The sequence below is a fragment of the Prionailurus bengalensis genome, chromosome C2 (assembly GCF_016509475.1).
Source record: "Prionailurus bengalensis isolate Pbe53 chromosome C2, Fcat_Pben_1.1_paternal_pri, whole genome shotgun sequence".
NCBI lineage: Eukaryota > Metazoa > Chordata > Mammalia > Carnivora > Felidae > Prionailurus > Prionailurus bengalensis.
The window spans coordinates 31089669-31111413 of NC_057350.1; the positions used below are offsets into that span (position 1 = coordinate 31089669).

A 21745-nucleotide genomic window follows, 5' to 3' on the forward strand; every position below is an offset into this window, starting at 1 on the left:
TGAAACACTATGTGGCATTTAGTCATTTCAACACCATATTTTTATAATAACTTTATTTTCTTTTCCCAACAATATTCCAGTAATCATAATAACCATTGTTAATGTAATTGTCCTCCTGAATGGGAAAAGATATTGATGAGATTGTGTTTCTTCCACAGAACTTGCTTTTCCCAAACCAACCCCAGCAACCCAACAGTAGATGCTCTGTTTCGCCAACTGGAGACCTCACAATAACCAACATTCAGCGATCGGACGCGGGTTATTATATCTGCCAGGCCCTAACTGTGGCTGGAAGCATTTTAGCAAAAGCCCAACTGGAAGTTACTGATGGTGCGATATTGTTGTTTGATTTGTCTTAGGAAAATAGTAATTTTATTTCAAGATCCATTTTAACCAAGTGAAATTTTTGGGTTGCTAACTATGTAAATGAATGCTTATCTTCTAAGTTTAACTCTAGGTAAAATAACATTTTTAACAGTTTCTATTTCTCCTTGATTTAATACCATTTGCTTTCCCAAAGAAGAATATCAAAGATTATCTATTTTATTCTTAAAAATAGAATGATGCCTTATTTTAAATAAATGACATCATACTTCGTGTGTATAATGTCATCTGTATATGTTTTTAGTCTTATGCTGACATGATTGCTTCTGATGGACACTAATAATTTTATTTCATGAAAGAGGAAGAGATATCATGTTTAATATTATCAATGGAAACAGATGAATTTTCACTTAGCTAATCACATTATGATATCCTATGACTTTTTAATTATTCATCCACTAAGGTAAATTAATTAAATACCTTCCAAACTACTGATGGATCCTAAAATTGTTATTTTTTATTTGTACAGATGTACTATAAATCTTAACTGAAATGGCTACATTTATAGTGATAGTTGAAAAAAATATAGCAATTTTCATAATCTGTTTTTTCTCCCCTGATTACTTATTTGTCACAATTGATAGGTAGGCAGTTTTAGATACTTCCTGACCCTGAGTATGAATTTAAGCCTTGTTCTGTGATAACTAAAACAAAAATTCTCTCTTGTTCTCCTATATTCTGAGGTTTGTGAGGTTTTTATTTTCCCTTGATGCTGACTTCTGAGATTCAAGAATTTTGGTTTGTGACCTCTTTGATTTTCTTCCTTCTCTGCTCATGAAATTTGATGCACTTTTATAAATCAAACTTACATGTATATTATGTGGTAATTTAAAATTAATAGAAAGGAAATATTTTTTTAAATATCTGTCCATGATATTGCCTGATTCAGCACCATGTTAGGAATAGGAATGAATGGAACAGACAAACATTGACCGAGGGAACATTCAGTCATTAATAGCTGTACCTGCTGATGTTGCAGAGACCTGTCATGAAACTGAAAGAAGTCAGGTTCAAGAGTAGCAATGCTAAGAAATTCTTCCTTTATATGGGCAAGAGTTTTGATCCTTAATACCTATGTATTTTTTTAAAGAAATAAAAGATAATTATTCATCCCTTTAAAGTCCATATATTTTCTACCATTAACAAAAATATCCAGGTACATATACTGGGAAAACAAGATATTCTGGCCATAGCCTAAGTTGTTTTATATATATATGATATATATATCAAATATACTGTGTATGTGATATATATCATATATATGATACATATGATATATATAATGATATATATATATGATGTATATAAAAGATATCCCAAACATAATCCTGAAGACCTCCACATTAATCTAGCTGCTTATATTATTTTACAAAGGACAGACTCTAAAACATTTCTAAATAAAGAAATTGTTATGTAAAAGGCAAACCATATTTTAGAAAGCAAAATTGATGAATTAGAAGAGCTGATTGATAGGACAGATATTCCGAATCATGTCCGATGCAATGAAAAGGAAGACTTTTATTTTCCTGGTGTTGGTTGATGACATAATCTCATGGAACAGTAGTTATTCTAGCTTTGTTTCTGAGGTTCAAAGTAAAAGAGTGATAAACAAGTTTAAACCTGATGACTGAAATGACTGTGAACATTTTGTTACAACTGGCTTGAATATTAATTCCTACATTGATTTTTACTTAAGTAAGCAATCACAAAGTGAAGATCCTTTTGCAAAAACATTGAATGAAGGTTATAGAGTTATTGATTTTGACAGTAAAAAAACTCTAACTTCAAGACATAAACACATACACACACACACAGACACTATTATTATAAATAACTGTTTCTTAATATTAACTTGCCACATTGGCTGATGACTTTGCTTCTATTCATAGTTTTGAATTTTTCAGATTGGTTAACAATTTAATGGTACATGAGCTATCATTTTCATTTGGAACATTTTTTGGAGGGTGTGACCCAGGGCAATTTAGAGTCAATTGAAATTCCAGTGTAGAATAAAAACGTATGTTGTGTTCAGAGAAACAAGCAAAACATCCATAGAGATGTTTCTGTTGCTACATTTTTGCACTTAAACTCCTTTCTGGGAAGTATTTTTAACTCAAGTGTTCATATAAGATGAGATTGCTAATGGTGATGAAATGTTCTGTTGAGTGATAATTTTACTGATTATAGATTGAATGAAGATGCTTCAATATACTTGAATTTCAAAATATCCTTTTAGAAGACCTTCTCATTAATCCATTGGCACTGTTCATTTCTTCTTTTCTTTTGCTCTGTATCTCAGAGAATGAGAAAATTGGAATGAGAATTCTGAGTAGAGCCAATAGAATCTAAAGGGACTGGAAAGAAGAAATGTATTTATATATTATATTGACAATAAATGTCACACCATGATCTTATATGAATGGTTTATTGAGGATTTATAATGCATAGTTAGAGAAAACCGTGGAGTTGTTCACAGATCACTGGAAACCCTAAATGTTCATTTAACCTTTGACCTCAGTGTCATGGAAACCTGTGGTCATCTCTCACGCATAACATCTTTGAAACTGAAAATTCCTTCTGGCCAGGAGATTTTCAATTACTTTATTGATCAAATTCATTAAAAAGACTTTGAGCTACTCATTTGAGCAATAAAAAAGAAAGAAACTAATTAGATGTCCTTGGCTGTATCTAATGATTTCAGGGATATAAAAATAAAAACAGGCCATAAGAAGTTACCTGAATTCTGTAGAGATATTTAAATTGAAACAAAGGGGTAGGAATATTTAAAATTGAATAAATAGATTCTACCCTGGTAATGCAAACCCATTTTTCTCATTAAATTTAGAAATCATTTATAATATTTTGTGAATTGGCCTTCTATTTATGACCCATAAAGAAAGTAATTTCCATGAATATTCAGTTTGAATATCAGTTTGTGCAGTTACTGCTAGATGAGTCAGTATTGGTGTATATCGTATTTTCACACTATCTGAAGATTATTTTATTTATTTTTAAAATGAAGAATTTGATCAAGAAAATCAGGAAATAACTGGTTCTAATTTTTCTTTACAAATAATATACAAACAAAATTTTATTGTTTTCTTAGGTTTTTATAAGGTTGTTACATACATATATATTTATGTATGTGTGTACATTTACAAATATATATTTATTTACATACACACACACACATACACACACAGACCTAAGCACACATTGTAATATATATTTTGAGGTAGTAGTGTTAGTGTGATTGAAAATCCACTGTATTTTGCAATGTAGTGGATCTATTTCATAACTTCTATTTTAAATTAAAATTGGTTGGCTTTCTCATGGTAGGCTATAAAAGTGCTGGTTAATTTAATGTTTTTCCCCCCAAACCATGAATTCTAATAGTAAATATCATGCATATGGATTGGGAAATAGCTAATCATATAAACTATTATTCATGAAAGCTGTGGACTAAGAATATTAGAGTATTAATGAGCAAAATGATATTTTGATTACATACATTTAACACAAGATTACTTTCTTCAAAGCCACATTCTCCTCATAGTTGCTTAGCCATCATCAAATCATTAAAATCCACCATTCTTTTTTTTTTCCTTTCTGTGGAAGTTTGTGTTTATATATGATATAAAGATTTTTGGTAATTATATCATAAATGTAATAGAAGCATACATAAATATTTTGGGTAGCTAACCAAACTCTATGCTGAATACAGAACTTTCTCTTAAGAAAGTCTCACTTGGACATGGATGGACATGTCAGCTTTATTATGTAGTGTTCTAATGAGTTCTGGTTGAAAGTTTGCATCCAATTGACTCCCTATTTGTATCACCCATTTAAATCATACTATACATTCTGATATACTTCCTAAATCATTATGAAATACTTCCAAAGGCACTGCAAATACTGCTACAAAATATTTTTTAAAAAACACTGAACTAGAAGTTTATGATATTGTATAAATTTTACCCGGATGAACATAGAAATTGATATATAGGTAAACACTTATTTGAAATGAAAACGCTATTTTTTCATACCGTAAATATAGTACAAATAGATTTCTTTGCTTAATTCTAAAGAATAGTAAAATCATGTCATCCAAATTGGATTACTGTACTCTAACTCCCAGTGTCATAGTCTTGGAAATAAAGTGTTTATTTCCTAGTAACTTAACATCAACCAAAATATCATAATCTATATAAATACAGCAAGGTGCTTTGAAGGGTGATATTATGTATTACGCATATATTTATAATAAAAGCAAAAGTAAAAATTGTTTATACCATATGACACTCCACAGACTTTCTTAAATATGCCTATAAGAGACAAAATGGACATTTTATGAATAACTGCCATGAACTCTCTATATTTTAATTTTAATTTCAATATGATTAAGACTTTCAACAATACTAAAATGTCAGAATTTATTTCATTGTCATCTACTGTAGGTAATTCAGAGTTAGTTACAAATAATAGTATGTCCTCAGTAAATATAATATATGTATAGTATATATAGACGATAAATACATAATGCATAAAGAATATGCTGAATAAATTATAATATGTGTGTAATTCACATCTAATCATATAATATAACTTCTTAGAAGTTAAAATATCCTGAAAATATTCGTATCCTTTAGTTTTGACAGATAGACCTCCACCCATAATTCTACAAGGCCCGGCCAACCAAACACTAGCAGTAGATGGTACAGCGTTACTGAAATGTAAAGCAACTGGTGACCCTCTTCCTGTAATTAGCTGGTTAAAGGAGGGATTTACTTTTCTGGGTAGAGATCCAAGAGCAACTATACAAGAACAAGGAACATTGCAGATTAAGAATTTACGGGTAAGTAATGTTTGACTTGTATTTGGATCTTCATTTCCGCATAAGTATCACCCTAGGGAAAAATTGCTTTGTGAACTTAAAATCTCACAGACTAGTACAGTTGCTCTACCTTTTGTGGCAGGCCATGTTATATCTTATTTTACAAATGATGAATTGAAATTAGAAGGAAAGTCCTTATGTTGGTGATAAGTTCATAACAGACCTAGAAACTTTTTATTCTTTCATCCCAGCTCACACCCAAATGATAAAGCTAAAAATCTTAAACACATGAAGTTAATGATAGTAATAGGATATTTATAATTGGAAAGTGTCAAATGCTTCTGATTTACTCTCTTGAGTAAAGGAAGCTTTCAAGGAATTGTGGATAAGTTGGCTTGGCCAAACTATTATGTGGAAAAAACTAGAGGTAAGATTGAGTACATAAAAGGCAGCTTTGGCTAGTGGGTGGAAAATCTTACATTTTTGGTTAAGTTGCTCTGGAGTATAGATTTAAACCTGTGGGCAAGGACAAGTCATTGTTGTTCTTTTAACAGAAGATGGTGTGCTAGAGAATGACCATTCCTGCCAACTTAACATATTAAACGTACTTCAGAAGCAACTCAAATGCCTATTTCTGAATATCGTATTAGCTGTCTACTGCTATTTAACAATATTAGCAAACATTTAAAGGCTTAAAGGAACATAGAGTTACTCTCATAGTTTCTGTGGGGTTAGGAGTCTGGGCATGACTTAACTGGGTCTTCTACTTCCAAGTGTCACAAAGTTACAATCGGGTATCAGGGTTATGGTCTCATCTGAAGATTGACTGGGGATAGGGTTGACTCTGAGCAACATGATTGTTGACAGCATTTAGTTTTTTATGGCTACCATACTGATTACCTCAGCTTCTTATTTGCTGTTTACTGAAGGCTGCCTTTAGTTCCTTGCCGTACTGATATTCCCATTATGACTACTTGCTCCCTGAAACTCAAGAAAGTACAGAGCCTTCTAGCAAGACAGGCATTATAATATAATGTAGCATAAGATGTGACATCTTATGCATCACAAATGTGACATCCTATCACCCTTGCTGTATTCTTTTGTCCAGAAGCAAGTCAACAGTTCCCACACACATTCATGGTGGGGACTTGATTATACAAGATGTGAATACCAGTTGGATGTTATCATGGGGACCACCCACCTTCTACAAGTATATTCACTTCATTCAACAAAATGTAGACAGCCTCCCCTCCATGTGGCAATCACTACACTAAAACAGAAGAACATGCTAGAATAATCAAAAGGTTGTGAATGAGAACCAGAAATAAGATATAATAGTACATGAACAAAAATTAATTAAAAATTATTTGGTAGATGAACAATTAGTAGAATCTGGTATCTAAGTAGAATCAAGAGGGGTGCCTGGGTAGCTCAGTTGGTTAAGTGGCCAACTTTGGCTCAGGTCATGATCTCACGGTCCGTGAGTTCGAGCCCTGCATCGGGCTCTGTGCTGATAGCTTGGAGCCTGGAGCCTGCTTCTGTTTCTGTGTCTCCCTCGCTCTCTGCCCCTCCCCATCCACGCTCTCTCTCTGCCTTTCAAAAATGAATAAATGTTAAACAAACAAAAAATGTTTAAGTAGAACCAAGGTAAAAAAAAAGTGGGAAAAACAATGCTGAATTTTCCCATTCAGAAACTAGGAGAAGAAGATAAAATATTTTATGTAGCATGTATTTTTAAACAATTACAACATGGATTATTATCTTAAAATACAGATATATTTACAATCACTTCTTAATTTGGTATTTATCAGTGTATCACACAGACATATACAAAAAAGGAAGAAGAACTCTTTTTGCAGTATGTACATACACAAACACAAACTTTTGTTAATTTGTGTATTTGTTAATAACAATATATAGTTTTTTTCATTTTCATTTTAAGACATAAGCATTAATTATTGCTTTAACTAGAAAAATACTGTCAAATTAACTTAAAAGAAAAGTAAATTAGTACAGATTTTAGCCTTTGTATTGATAGTAAATTAATTGTTAACCTTCTTTGAACAAATGGGAGTTATTAAAAAATTAATGCCAACTCTCCTTGAGTAAACACTTTAACCTCTCTCTTTGGGCTAAAGTCAGTCTTGGGCCATGAAGGTTAATGCATTTTCACTGTACTGCTGAATTAAAGGGTGTGCTTGAATAGTCAAGATCCCCAGTAGTGTTTGAAAGAAGCAATTAAAGGTAGGTGCTTGATGATGTCAAACAAACTTCGAGCCCTGTGACAGGCTTCTGAGCAGTCTCTCTGGGATGCCAGCTCCTGGAGGCTTGTCAACAGCCAACCACACGAGGAGAAAAGCAGGTGATAGAGTGTGCCAGCACATTAATTTTTTTAAAGCACTTGGTTAAAGATAAAGAGAGAAGGATAGAAGAGATATGAAGTACCTGAAAAGAAAATATTTAAAGTTAAAGGAATAAAAATGAATGTAGTGGCGATGATGGTAATGCAGGAGTGAGTTTTTAGCAATGATATTTCAGCTTCAGATATTGCTTTTGATAAACTCCAGTATGAAAATGTTCTTTTTCTGTAAAATGACTGTCTTTAAAGGGAGCTAAAAATGTGCTTTATTCGTATAGTCAAGAGAGGGTTTCTGTAGGTCATATTCCTTTGTGTCTCACCGTTTCTTTCTTTCTTTCTTTCTTTCTTTCTTTCTTTCTTTCTTTCTTTCTTTCTTTCTTTCTTTCTTCCTTCTTTCTGGTACTTAATGCAAGGGGGGAAAAATAACGTGATGAACACTGTATTCTCATAGTCCAGCTAATTGGTAACTGAATCTGTGTCTTTCGAGAAGTAGAATATTCCCATACTCATTAAAACCTACCTACCACAGCTAATGTCAGACCGTGTCTCTACACAATGACAAGGAGATGTAGTTAAGAAGCATTACCTACATACACTTATTTTAGCATTTGCACATAATAACAAGTGCTACATTTTAGTTCAACAGCTATAATAAAATGCAAATTCTTTACTCTTTCACAGACCATATTCAAATGAACATCGCATTAAAATCCAACCTTGGCTCATTATATTTAGTTTGTGAGTGATGCTTCTTAAATGGAGAGATTTCTAATGACTATAATGCATGCACAGCCACAGTTGAAAGAATGGCTCTTTCTACAGTGGCTATCCCCCATCATCCTGCTGTATAATAGAAGACAATTGTATGAACATAACATGGCAAAGAATGATGTGCCGTTTGAATGATGAGCACTTTGAAACTCAAGTTACAATACATAATGACATTTAAAATCAATTAAAACAGTGGCACAGCAGTAACATCCATGCACTAATAATTTACCTGAGACTTAGTTGTGGAAGGTTGAGTCACCAATGCACTTACATTTTGAACCCAGCAGGTATATTCCATGAAGTCTCAGATTTCATCAACAATTAGACTCATCCTTATCACAGGATTTTAATCTTATGTCAGATGACCTGCCTCCTTCAGTTTGGTGATCAAACTGATTGTATTATCAACTACTTTAAAAATCTTTTGCCACTCTTCAAATGAATAACAAAAACAGTTTAAGTGACCGATGAAATGGCAATTTTTAAGTACGCTTTAAAGAGTTATGAATGAGTTATTTGCATGGTCCCTTTCAGCTCTGAAGTGCAATGATTCCATAGACATGGTTTGTTTGGTTTTTAATGATACAACTTTATTTCATTCTCTGTCACACTACTCCAACTTAAATATAAGTGAATACTAATTTATTTATGGGGAGAGATTTAGTTGCTTAGGTTGTATGTGTGTGTGTGTTTTCCTTCTTCACTTTCTCCATGTCTTAAAAAAAAGAAAAGTGAGCCCTGTGTTATTTCAGTGCTTATTTACTCCTGAGTACATTTTCTCCATTGAAACGTAATGTATTGGAGATAGAGAGGACAGCTTTGCATTTCTCATCTCTGAATATTTATAAGGTTCTGAAAAGTTCTGTCCTGAGTTGCCCGCATGTAACTCTCACACAGCGAAGCCCCATTATAAATTGGAGTTATACAAAGATAAGGGCATTACCATGGAGGCAAGAGGGTCAAAGAGAGTTTACCAGACAAATAACATTTAATTGTAGAAGTATAATAAAAAATCATTGAATTCCTTTTATGAATAAAATAATATATTATATGAGTTTATTTTAATATTTTATGTGTACCTATTATTCATTCTAATGAATAATTTTGACAGCTAAATAACACGCCACATTTTAAGAAATTAAATATTACCTTGTTGAGATTGACGAAATACAAATTAATTGAAAGAGTTGAATTCTCTCCCTTCCTTGCACACTAGATTTCTGATACTGGTACTTATACTTGTGTGGCTACAAGTTCAAGTGGGGAGACTTCCTGGAGTGCTGTGCTGGATGTGACTGGTGAGTCCTTGGGAATTACCTTAACAGAAGAAAACTCGAGTCCATTTTAGTGATTAGCTCATTACCAAATAACAATTGAAGATTCAGAATTCAGATTCAGATTTTAAATTCATTGAATGTAAAAACTAAGTCGTATGCCACTTTTCAACTCCTCCACAAAACATTGCATATATGCAATCTGATATAGTTAAGGGGAGAGATTTTCTTGCTTTTTGTCCTTGATAAGTGTATTTATTATCTCTCTCTGAAGAATAAGCAATTCTAGAGCTTATGTGAAAGTAAGCATTTGGTAACATGTTGGAAAAGCAAATATTCATTTATATACTTTTGATTCATGAAAATGAACTGCTCATTGTCTAGGTCAATTTCTTTAACAGACTGTTTTTCCTGTTTTTAAGTATTATGTCAGTATATGCAATCAGGAACGAAGCATTTTCTGTTTGTCCTCTATAGACTCTGGAGCAACAATCAGTAAAAATTATGATTTAAGTGACCTGCCAGGGCCACCGTCCAAACCACAGGTCACTGATGTTACTAAGAACAGTGTCACCTTGTCCTGGCAACCAGGTACCCCTGGAGCCTTTCCAGCAAGTGCATATATCATTGAGGCTTTCAGGTATGGGACACTTCCTTTTCTTTTCTCCATGGGTTTTTGCTTTAGCTCCTATATCCTAAAATCTCATGTGAGTTATCCTGCTGTTTTATCTTAAGAACATGTTTAACAGTGCATTTTCAGTACTTATCTTTTATATCTGATTTTATTCAAGGATATACTCTAGTTTTTTGTTGTTGTTGTTATTCTTTCATTTATAAGTTGATTATAGGATTAAATTATGCATTACCCGTGCCTAAGCCTATGGGGATCTAGCTCATGACATAATCATATAGATCCCTTCTTTACCCTGACCATTGTAAAGATTTAAGATGAGATTTTTGTCATTAGAACTAGGCAGAAAGTAATTCAATTGGGCACAGACATTTTTAAGTTCTGCAATATTTATTGAGGCATGGAACCCTGGAAACTTGCTTCCTAATAATGAAAGCAGAACTTAAAGTCATTCCATTGTTTTTATGCTCTATATTTTAATACATTAATTGGATATGCCTTAAAAATGAAAAACTACAGCTACGGAATTGATTCCATGTACTTCTGGTTGCTAAAACAAAGATATGCCCAATTGCTATTTGAAAAAAAAATTTCATCAATGTAAGGGTATCGACTATAAATTAGCAAATGTCATGATAAAATCACCATGAAAATTTAATAAAATTTTGATACAAATGAGAAAATGAAGTCTGCATTGTTTCAATGTGCTTTGATTTGCCTTTATAAAGATAGTGATAGCCACTGTCATTTTCAAGCATTAGGACAAATCATTACTTTCATTTTAGGCTTCCCTAATCTATTTAAGGTAATGATCAATAAATATGTCATGTCCAACTTTCAAAATACTATTTTTCTATAATTTTCATGCTTTAATATATAAGAACTGCTGAAAAGTAAATGGTCGGCCCTGAAAAATCACAATTTTCTTCTCGTTATGAACAAAAACAGCATTTGTCTCTAGACAAAGTTTTCTAAATGAGCATCCCATCTGTAAGTGGCTGCTAAGGGGTTTCCACACATATTTTCAGAGGTATTTCACCATTTGAAGATGAGAAATCACAGTACTATGTAATGTACAATTTTATTAAAAATGTGACCAAGGGAAAATATTCCTTACGTGCTTCCTTTCTTCTTTTACAGATATGTAGTTTTAGAAGGCTCTATTATAATATTGCATGTGGAATTGATGCAAAAGAAAACACACCTTGTAACAGGAAAATGTATTGGCATAATTTACTCTGTAGTCCATTTATTCTTTCTACAGGTTAATTCTTTTCAAGGTATATATATATATACATTTACGAGGACCATATTTATTGTATAAACTTGATGTTGTGATCTTGGCCTCTGTTCCTTTTACAGGTATTCATTTAGTGGGCTGCTGTGCATTAGCAAAGTGCTGTCACATCTCCTGGGCTGAGTTTAATTTTGTTGTGCATGGCACTTCCGTTAGGTGGGCTCGGCTTTGTTGTTGAATAAACAGAAATCATCCAAATGTTTCATTTATTGGGCTTAACACTTCAAGTGTTGTGCGTGTGTGTGTTTAATTTTCAGCCATTAACTTTTGTCATTGATGCCCAACTCCATTTCCGATACCTTTTAGACAGTTCTTTAAATGAAAGTCCTGTTCATGTTTCAGCCAATCCGTGAGCAATAGCTGGCAGACAGTGGCAAACCATGTGAAGACCACCCTCTTTACAGTGAGAGGCCTGCGGCCCAACACGATCTATTTATTCATGGTCAGAGCAATCAACCCCCAAGGTCTGAGCGACCCGAGCCCGATGTCAGATCCTGTGCGCACACAAGGTAATTTCAATAGCTGTAAACATGACTGGTTCTGGAAGGAGGCATTAAGCAGATCTTTGAGAACAAAGGGATTGTGTGAGGAAAGATACACGTGCCTGATCACTTATTACAATGATTCATTAGACCTGATCCAGGGAAGGAGAAAGGAACTTGCTGTTCACCATGGTGAGTGTGTCCTCTTCTGGGAATTGTCAGGGTCTGTTTAGTAAAAGATAAACAAAATAATTGGGTCCATATACATAGTAAGAGTAAATCACCTAAGTTAGGGCTTTACCATATTTCAAAGGGAGGAAACATATGCCGCCTTCGAAACTAATTTTGCAATAGCAAAAACTGATCTTTAATGGATACAATGCCCAGATAGGGATATCATCATTACTCGTAGTGTTCAAGAATTCTGTTTTTAGTGCAGAGAGTCTCCAGGTGTAGTTCCTACAGAAGCAGTATCTGCATCACCTAGGACCATGTTAGAAAGGCAGACTCTGGATCTGCAGTTCAGAAGCTCTGGGGGTGCAGCCCCGCAGTCTGTGGTAAGGTGCTCTCCAGGTGATGTTTGGTCAAGTTTGACAAGCATCCCTATAGTGTCTTTTATCAGATGGTTAAAGGAGCAATTTGTTTCAGAAAAGAGTAAATCAAGTTTTCTTTGTGAGGTATGTGATTCTTTTGGCTAATAAAAAAAATATTTAAAGAACAAAACAAAACAAACAAGCAAAGGAAAGAAAAAAGAGAGAGGGAGGCCAACCAAGGAACAGATTCAACTATAGAGAATAACCTGATGGTTACCGAAGGGAATCTAGGTGGGGGGATGGGTAAAAGAGCTGATGGGGATATAGGAATGCACCTGCTGTGATGAGCACCAGGTGTTGTATAGGAAGTGTTGAATCACTATACTGTACACCAGAAACTAATATACATTGTATGTTAGCTAATTGGAATTTAAATAAAAACTCAAAAAAAAACCACCCAGCATGTTATAATCTCAAAATGAAGTTTTTCTTCTAATCTTTATTAGCCTGTCTCTTCAAATTAAGATGTCATGAAGTCTAGGGGTTAATACAGGATGTTGCATTACAATTTCCCTTCCTACTAGTAGTAGCTGGAAATAATAAAGCAGACACTATGGCTTTATTATTTGTTACAACCTGCTTCCCACAGGGTTCTTGAGAAAGGGTTAATTATTTCTTATTTGTAAAAGGCTTTGAACAGGATATAATTCAAAGTAGTATTTTTATGCAATGAAAAGCACCATACAGCCATAAAAATATTATTATAATTACAATGTAGTTCAGTGATAGTAACTAGCGTGCTATTATAACAGAGAAGGGCGCCAAGGAATCAAGTGAAATAAAGTCACCACGTGATTTTGTAACGTTGCTGACATGATGACAGTCAAGGGAGGAGGGAATGCCACTTTGCTATTGTTCTCTAAGCGGGAATGTGATTAATTTTCCATGATGATAAAGGGCCTGTAGGTAAAGAACCTGTCTCTAGAGAAAGAAAAAGTACAACAAGGAATTTGAAGATCTGAAACTGGTTATATTTCACCTTCCTTAGATCCAGTCTCCTTTAGTGTGTCTGGATTTAATGAGTAAATTAAATTATTGAACTTGAAGACATATATGGTTTTCACTCAAGAAATTACAGTAACAAGGTCATTTTTACTAGTGCAGAGAGAAAGAGTCAGTTTTTGTGTGCAGTTGCAGTGAAAGGTGGAAGATAACAGGATGGGGGAGACTCTTGCTGTGATTATATCCGGCAGACCTTCTTGATCATTCCATAACTGCCAGACACTAAATCTTGACTCATAAAATAACTTCTTGGTGAAAAGGTCAAAAAAGATTAATGAAAAGTTGTTTGTGATCTGGCTTGTTCCAGTTGAGAGACTACATAGAGCAAAAGACTTATGTTCTCTTAACAGATATTTAATAGGAAAACTCATGTTTTGTGTCTGAATGGCAGGATCATTTTTTTGACATCATACTTTTAGCAGCTTTGCATTCAGCAAAGCACTTCTTTTCAAAGAATACTTTGCTGTGCGAGCTCTTATTTTTAAAATATTAAAGATATTCACATCGTTTTTAAAGATATTAAAGATGTTTTTAAATATACTTAAAGATACTAAGTACCATAGAACTTAGAAATCTTTTATTTTAGAAAGGCAGCAAATACTTGTCCTATCAATATCACAGGAGACCATAGATATGACAGCAAAGGTCAATATTATTCATATAATATTATTAATGTGTTTTTTTCTAAATGAAGTAAAACTAGTTATGCTATTTAAGTTAAGGATGAAAAACACTGGAACTGGGGAGAAAATCACCAAAGTGTAGTTCCCAAATATTAATGTCCTGGTTTTTTCACTCATTTTTTTTTATTATTTACATTTACATTTTCCAGATAATAGCAGCAAATATATATCCTGAGTCATGAGATAAGTTTGTGCTTTACTCAGTTTGGTACAGAGGGTTGGAAAACAGCAGAAGAGTTCTAAGATATTTTAATCCTGTTTTAATTATAATCAAGTTTGTAAATTATTGATATAAATTGCAAATACTAATAAAGGCAACACTTTAATTATATACCAAATGCTAATGCCAAATTAATGCATTCTTCCAAGTCATGCTAAGATCCTTGAGTATTTTATTTCCTTTTTTGAATTTTTTTGAGTATAGTTGACACACAATGTTACATTAGTTTCAGGTGTACGACATAGTGAGCCATCATCTCTGTATTATGCTATGCTCACCACGAGAGTAGCTACCCATCTGTCACCATACAGCACTATTATAACATCAACGACTATGTTCCCTATTCTGTGGCTTAAAAATATATATTAATTTATTTTTAAATTTGAACATAATTAGCATTCAGTGTTATGTTAGTTCTACGTATACAACATTATGATTCAGTAATTCTATACATTACTCATCGCTCATCAAAATATGTGTACTCATTCCCCTTAACCTATTTCATCCATATCCCCCTCCCATCTGGCAACCACCAATTTGTTTTCTGGTGGTTATGTGCCCTATGCCATAGCTTTTATTCCATGACTTATTCGTTTAATAACTAAAGCCTGTACCTCCCGCTACCCGTCACCCATTTTGCCCATAACCCTCACCCCGTTCACTATTGATGTCCCAATTTAAGTTAGTGTACCCAATTTAAGTTATGACTGAGATATGCACTTAAAAATATTTTTGCAAGAGTGTTGTATTGTGGCCTGAGAAAATAGGAGAAAACAGGATTAAAAATGAATTATTTCAAATTAGATTCCTTCCTTGAAAGAGAGTTGGAAAAAAAAAAAAAGAAAATAGTTGGAGAAAAAACAATTCAACTTAATATTGCTGTGCACCAGTTAAAGCAGTTGATTTGTGGGGCGCCTGGGTGGCGCAGTCGGTTAAGCATCCGACTTCAGCCAGGTCATGATCTCACGGTCCATGAGTTCGAGCCCTGCGTCAGGCTCTGGGCTGATGGCTCAGAGCCTGGAGCCTGTTTCCGAGATTCTGTGTCTCCCTCTCTCTCTGACCCTCCCCCGTTCATGCTCTGTCTCTCTCTGTCCCAAAAATAAATAAATGTTGAAAAAAAAATTAAAGCAGTTGATTTGAGTATGTGTGAAATTTAGTCTGTGATATCAATTTGATGAATTGAATGTCTGTAATTTATCTTAGTTTTTTTCTTAATGGCACATAGGATATAAACCATTGTATGGAACAATAGAGTAGTATTATATGAATGATGGATACAGGGCCAAACAATATATGGCTGAGAGTATATCATTCTAAATATTGCAGTGATTTTTCCCTCTCCTCTCTCTTATCACTTCCAAAAAGCAGCTGAATTCCTTTTTTATTTGTGAGATATTGAAGTCCTGCTCAAAGTTTATTACTCTAGAACAGTTTATCAGTATTCTACTTTTTTCAGTCAAAATATTTTTGTGAATTTGGAGGGTGAGGGGCATTGTCCCTTCTTTCACTCACTTTGTTAACCATTGGTGACATAATTCACTTCTCAGTTTCCCCTGATTATGTTATTTCCATGCTTCCAGTCTAGAATAGGTCAAGGAGTAAGAACACACAGTCTTCCAATTGGGACAAGGGATTAAACAAATTCCTAAACAGCAGTTTTCAGATATTGCTCCGTTAACTACTCAGGAAAGTCCTTCCATATGCCAGCGTCTATAGAAAACTCATGTTCCTAAAGAAGTCTTATGGCATATACTTTATTCCTTAATAAGCAAATAATAGATCTTCCACAACAATGTATTTGAAGGAAGTAAGAGATTATGAACACTTTTATTAATACTGTTTTAGGAAAGATAAATATCATCTCTCAAATTATGTCCTAGCCCCTGGGTGGTATGTATATAAATATGCTCTAATGTTGTTGTTGTTGTGTTGTTTGTCAATAAAGGTTTCAATTTTTTCCTCTGCAATTATTTCTAATGACCTATAATATTGTCTTATACAATACAAATTGGAATTTTACGATGAATTTTTAACTATTGGGAATGGTTATCTCTGTAGATATCAGCCCACCAGCACAAGGAGTGGACCATAGACAAGTACAGAAAGAACTGGGAGATGTCATTGTCCGTCTCCATACTCCAGTTGTGTTGACTCCCACCACTGTTCAAGTCACGTGGACGGTAAGTTTCAAAGGCAGTATTAATGGCACTTTCTTTTATTCCTTTGAGAAAACAAATCAAACAAGGAAAATGAGAATCACCACACAAATAGTAACAGAAGCCCTCATCATTTAAATCAAGGTGGAATCAATGGCAAAAAAGAAAAATATTCAATAGAATGGAAGAGAAAGATAGTTTGCAATAGAACTATGATGTGTTGGGGCGCCTGGGTGGCTCGGTCGGTTAAGCGTCTGACTTCGGCTTAGGTCATGATCTCATGGTCCGTGAGTTCGAGCCCCGCGTCAGGCTCTGTGCTGACAGCTCAGAGCCTGGAGCCTGTTTCAGATTCTATGTCTCCCTCTCTCTCTGCCCCTCCCCTGTTCATGCTCTGTCTCTCTCTGTCTCAAAAATAAATAAACGTTAAAAAAAATTAAAAAAAAAAAGAACTATGATGTGTTTCATCTTATTTTTTAAAAGCTTTACTGAGATATAATTAACCTATCAGAGTTAGGGTGTGCAGCTCTGTTTTCACTCTATTTACAGAATTGTGCAATCATCCTCAAAATCTGACTTTAGGACATTTCATCATCTGAAAATAGAAAGAACTCTGTGTTTGTTGGGAGTGCCTCCTCCATTCCCCCTGCTTTAGCCCTTTGCAAGCACCGATCTACTCTCTGCCTCTGTAGACGTGCCTGTTCCTCTCATATGAATGAAATCAGGCAATGTGTAGTCTTTTGTGTCCTGCTTCTTTCACTCAGTGTCAGGTTTTCCAGGTTCAAACATGTTGTAATATATGTATCAGTACTTTGTTCCTTTTTATTACTGGATAGCATTCCATCACACAGATACATCATATACTCTGTTTATTCATCGCCTGATGTACCTTTCAGTTGTTTCCATTTGGGGCTACTATGAACGAGGGGGCCATAAACATTTGAGTACATGTTGACATATGTTTTCATTTCTCTCATGTGTTTTAATTTCTCTTGGTATCTACCTAGGAATTGCTGAGTAAAATGGTAACTCTGTAACATTTGGATCAACTGCCAAAATGTTTTCACAAGTGGTTATACCATTTTGTTTTCACCAGCAATGCTTGAAAGTTCGTTTCTGCCACATCCTCACCAATTTCTCTCACAACTTCCTCAACACTTATTATCTTCTATTTTATTATAACCATTCTAGTAGGTGTAAGTGGAATATCTTTGTGGTTTTGACTTGCATTTATTTAATAACTAATGATGTTTTCCATCTTTTCATGTGCTCGAACATTTGTATATCTTCTTTACAGAAATGTCTGTTCAAATTCCTTGCTCATTTTTAAGTTGGGCTGTTTGTCCTTATTTTAGACTTGTGCTTGTTATATATTGGATACAAACCACTTATCAGATATATTATTTGTAAATGTTTTTTGTCCATAATTTTTTTTTCTGTGGGTTGGTTTTGACTTTCTTAGTGGTGTCATTTGAAGCACAAAAATTTTTAATTTGACCGAGTTTCTTTCTGAATTTAAATAAATCGTCTGTACATTCTTTTAGCCGAATCTCAAGTAGCAGCACCAAAACATGAATATGATTTTAATAATTGGACATATATAGTAAGAAAGTAATGGATTTTAAGAAGCAAGTTGATATGTTAGTATAAGTTAGGAATATTCAATTCCATCATTGTTAAATGTCAACCTACCCACTGTTATATAAAATGCAAAATGTTTTGATCACTTGGTAGCCACTAGAGTAAAAACAACAAATAGCGTAAAAATAGCCACATTAGTCATATTAGAGAATACTAACATTTGTGTATATGTGTTTGTATCTATGTATGTGTCTGTGTTTTGAGAAGAGCCAGATAATGTTCTTCCCTGTGCATAACATAGTTAGTGCCAACGTCTTATTTATATCTAAGATTTCTCTATTATAACCTCTAAAAATCCATAATATATCAGGATGCTAGAAGACCACAACTTCTTTAAGCCCTCTATGTCTGTGATAGATCTTGTGTATTGTATAAGTAATGGACATTTGAGTTACAGATACTTACAGAATTTTTACTTTAATTTTGATATTAACTGGGAGACTATAATTTTGTCACTATTATTGCTCTTTTGTTGTAGTAAAAGAATGACTAAGTAAGAAGAAATTGGATTTTCACCATCTGCTTTTAGAGTCCATGTTTCTTTAGGGAAATAACTGTTTATCAACTCCATCAAAAAGGGAGCTGAGAAAGGAAAACTGGTTATGTTTCATCAGTTCTTAATTATATTTGAAGTATAAAGTAACATTAAAGAGAATTATTCCAGTGTCCCCTCAGTAATAAATCCATTGAACAAACCCAACTCAACAAACATTTTTTGTGGGCCAATTTTATACTAGATCTGGTGGAGAACTATCAAAAAAACACAAATCTACTTGAGAAAAACATGGAAATTCTTAATGACAATAGACAGGGATAAGAGTCATAACAGGTATATATGTACCCTATAGAGAGGTTTCAATCAAAGAAGAAGTGATTAACTCTATCTTCAGGCACCAGAAAAGGCATCACCACTTATTTTCAACTATATGGGGAAATATGAAGGCATTATCATATTAGAACAGGAAAACCCAAAATAACATTTAAGGCTGGCTAGTGTACTTCTATAACTTTATAAAAGGAAGCCAATGTATTCGGGTTGAATAATATTCCCAATATCCCACACCTGTAAAAATAGGATTAGAATTTATTTACTTTAAATATACTTTTGTGTGTGTGTGTGTGTGTTTTACTTTAAAGATAAACTGTAGACAAATATATATTCAGAAGGCCTACCTTTTAATGGTGGAATTGATTTGGCATTAGGTCCTAGATGGGGACATTTTGTTACTTCTTAAGCCAGATCACATGATCAAAATTTTGGCCTATGAGTACAAAAGTATATAATAATTATTTAAGACTACATTGTTTCTGATTCCATTTTTAACATTATTTTGCATAGACTTATCCTGTTTTCTGTGTATAATGATTTCTGTTCTTCTACTCCCATAGAAGGAACATAATGACCTCATCATTTTTCCAGTGGCACAGGAAGGGTAGTATCTGACATGCCTCTTCCATCTCTCTGTAACTTTGGCCAAATATAAAACTAGAAAGCCAAGCGAATAGTTGTATTTTTAAAGCAGATTTTTCTTCAATCTCAATTGAGGAAGTCTCAGCTCTGTGGGGAGTTTTGAAAGGACTTCTTTTAAGCTGCTTCTAAATGTGGAAATTATTTGAGTAAGAATCAAAGTCATTATGTTTATGAAGTTAATCATTTTAAAAGTCACTGAGTTTAAAAGAATAAATCAAATTAGATCAAAATTGCAGGTCTGTAGTCTGGGAGTTCTTCCAGGAGAGGAACCTTGTCATATTCATCTCTGTGTCCCACGAAGCTTGTCATTATTAGTTTGCATATCTTTCTCTCTCATGAGTTTGGCTTCTGTGAGACTGGAGTCCATGTTTTTCATTTTTGTGAAATGATGCAGAGCATCTATTACAGAATGCCCTTTCAATTACTGTCTGTTGAATGATCAGATCAGTTGTTTTAATACATTTTTATTTTTGTTTTAAAAAAGAAAGTGTTCAGTTATATCACAGGGTATTGTTCCCCACGAATCAGTAGTTACACATGAGGTAAGTGTGTATCTGAGAGGTATCTTTAGTGAAATAAAGTCAGAATGGGGGAGGGGTCAGTTGCCAAAGAAATTATAGCCAAATGTTTTACTTCCATGTCATATTTTCAACTGCTAAATGTATACCTTCTTTAAATTATTACACTGCGTGGATCCTGAGAAACTTAACAGAAGACCATGGGGAGGGGAAGGGGAAAAAAATTAGAAAGGGAGAGAGCCAAACCATAAGAGGCTCTTAAAACCTGCGAATGAACTGAGGGTTGATGGGGGTGGGAGGGAGGGGGGGTGGGTGATGGGCATTGAGGAAGGCACCTGTTGGGATGAGCACTGGGTGTTGTATGGAAACCAATTTGACAATAAATTTCATGTTAAAAAATAAATAAATACAAATAAATAAATAAATTATTACACTGTTAGTATCTGAATTACAGATGTGATATTAGAGAAGAGAAATATATCCCCCAACCCATGTATTTAGATTTGGAGGCCAGCTGACATGGTTTACCAAGGCTAATCTTGAAGTAACAGTAGTTAGTAATGGGTGCTTTCTAAAGATGACTGCTCTTATAATGAGGGTAGGCAAAAATCACAAGAAAATGAATGTTTCACAAAGAAAATAGCAATAAATCTCTTATTTAATAAACAGTTATTCGTGTGTGTGTGTGTGTGTGTGTGTATGTGTCTGTCTTGTTTTTGTTCAAGGACAAAAAGAACCACAGATCCTTTGCCCTTTAAACATCACAGCTACTGAAATTGAAAGTGTGCATTGGCAAACTAGAATTTCAGATCTCAGCTTAATCCAGATCAGCCACTTAGCAGGCTTAGCTCACCAAAGAAAATTCACTTTGAATTTTCAATTGAGATGGATTTTTTTTTTAAATTGAAAAGATGGTGGTAAGCATCTCACTTAAACATTTATAGGCATGCTGATTTGAGGGTCACATATGGACGTTTTTTTGTCTTTACCATATCCCTAACTTAACAAGGGTGCTCTGTCATTGTGCATGCCTACAACTTACAAAATTCTTTAACTTATGATAGCCATTTAATTGTATCTGGACCCATGTAATATGAATACTATTTGAGCAAATTAAGAAAACTGAGGCTCAACTGGGTGTTGCATGTAAGTGATGAATCACGGGAATCTACTCCCAAAACCAAGAGCACACTATATGCACTGTATGTTAGCTAACTTGACAATAAGTTATATAAAAAAATAAATAAATAAAACAATAGTTATCTCTAAAAAAAAAAAAGAAAAGAAAGGAAAACTGAAGCTTAGAAAATTTAAAAGGCTGAACTGTAGCTCATTTTGGGACCTTTTGATTGGAAGATGGAAACTTGCTTCATCCTTTGACTTTTTCCTGAAGACAACGCTTTTTTATTCCTATTTCAGAAAATACAAATTT

The 21745-nt window shown here is 33.9% G+C and overlaps 1 protein-coding gene across 19 annotated transcripts in view; it reads left to right on the forward strand.

The window, feature by feature from the left end:
• The window catches only part of ROBO2 (roundabout guidance receptor 2), a 1723333-nt gene that overhangs the window by 1607628 nt on the left and 93960 nt on the right, over positions 1-21745 (forward strand). For all 19 annotated transcript variants that reach the window (XM_043593855.1, XM_043593853.1, XM_043593859.1 and 16 more), the window contains 6 exons: positions 159-330; positions 5034-5239; positions 9565-9646; positions 10100-10262; positions 11893-12059; positions 16589-16710. In XM_043593855.1, the coding sequence (XP_043449790.1) occupies positions 159-330; positions 5034-5239; positions 9565-9646; positions 10100-10262; positions 11893-12059; positions 16589-16710 (912 nt within the window). The remainder of the gene's footprint in view (positions 1-158; positions 331-5033; positions 5240-9564; positions 9647-10099; positions 10263-11892; positions 12060-16588; positions 16711-21745) is intronic.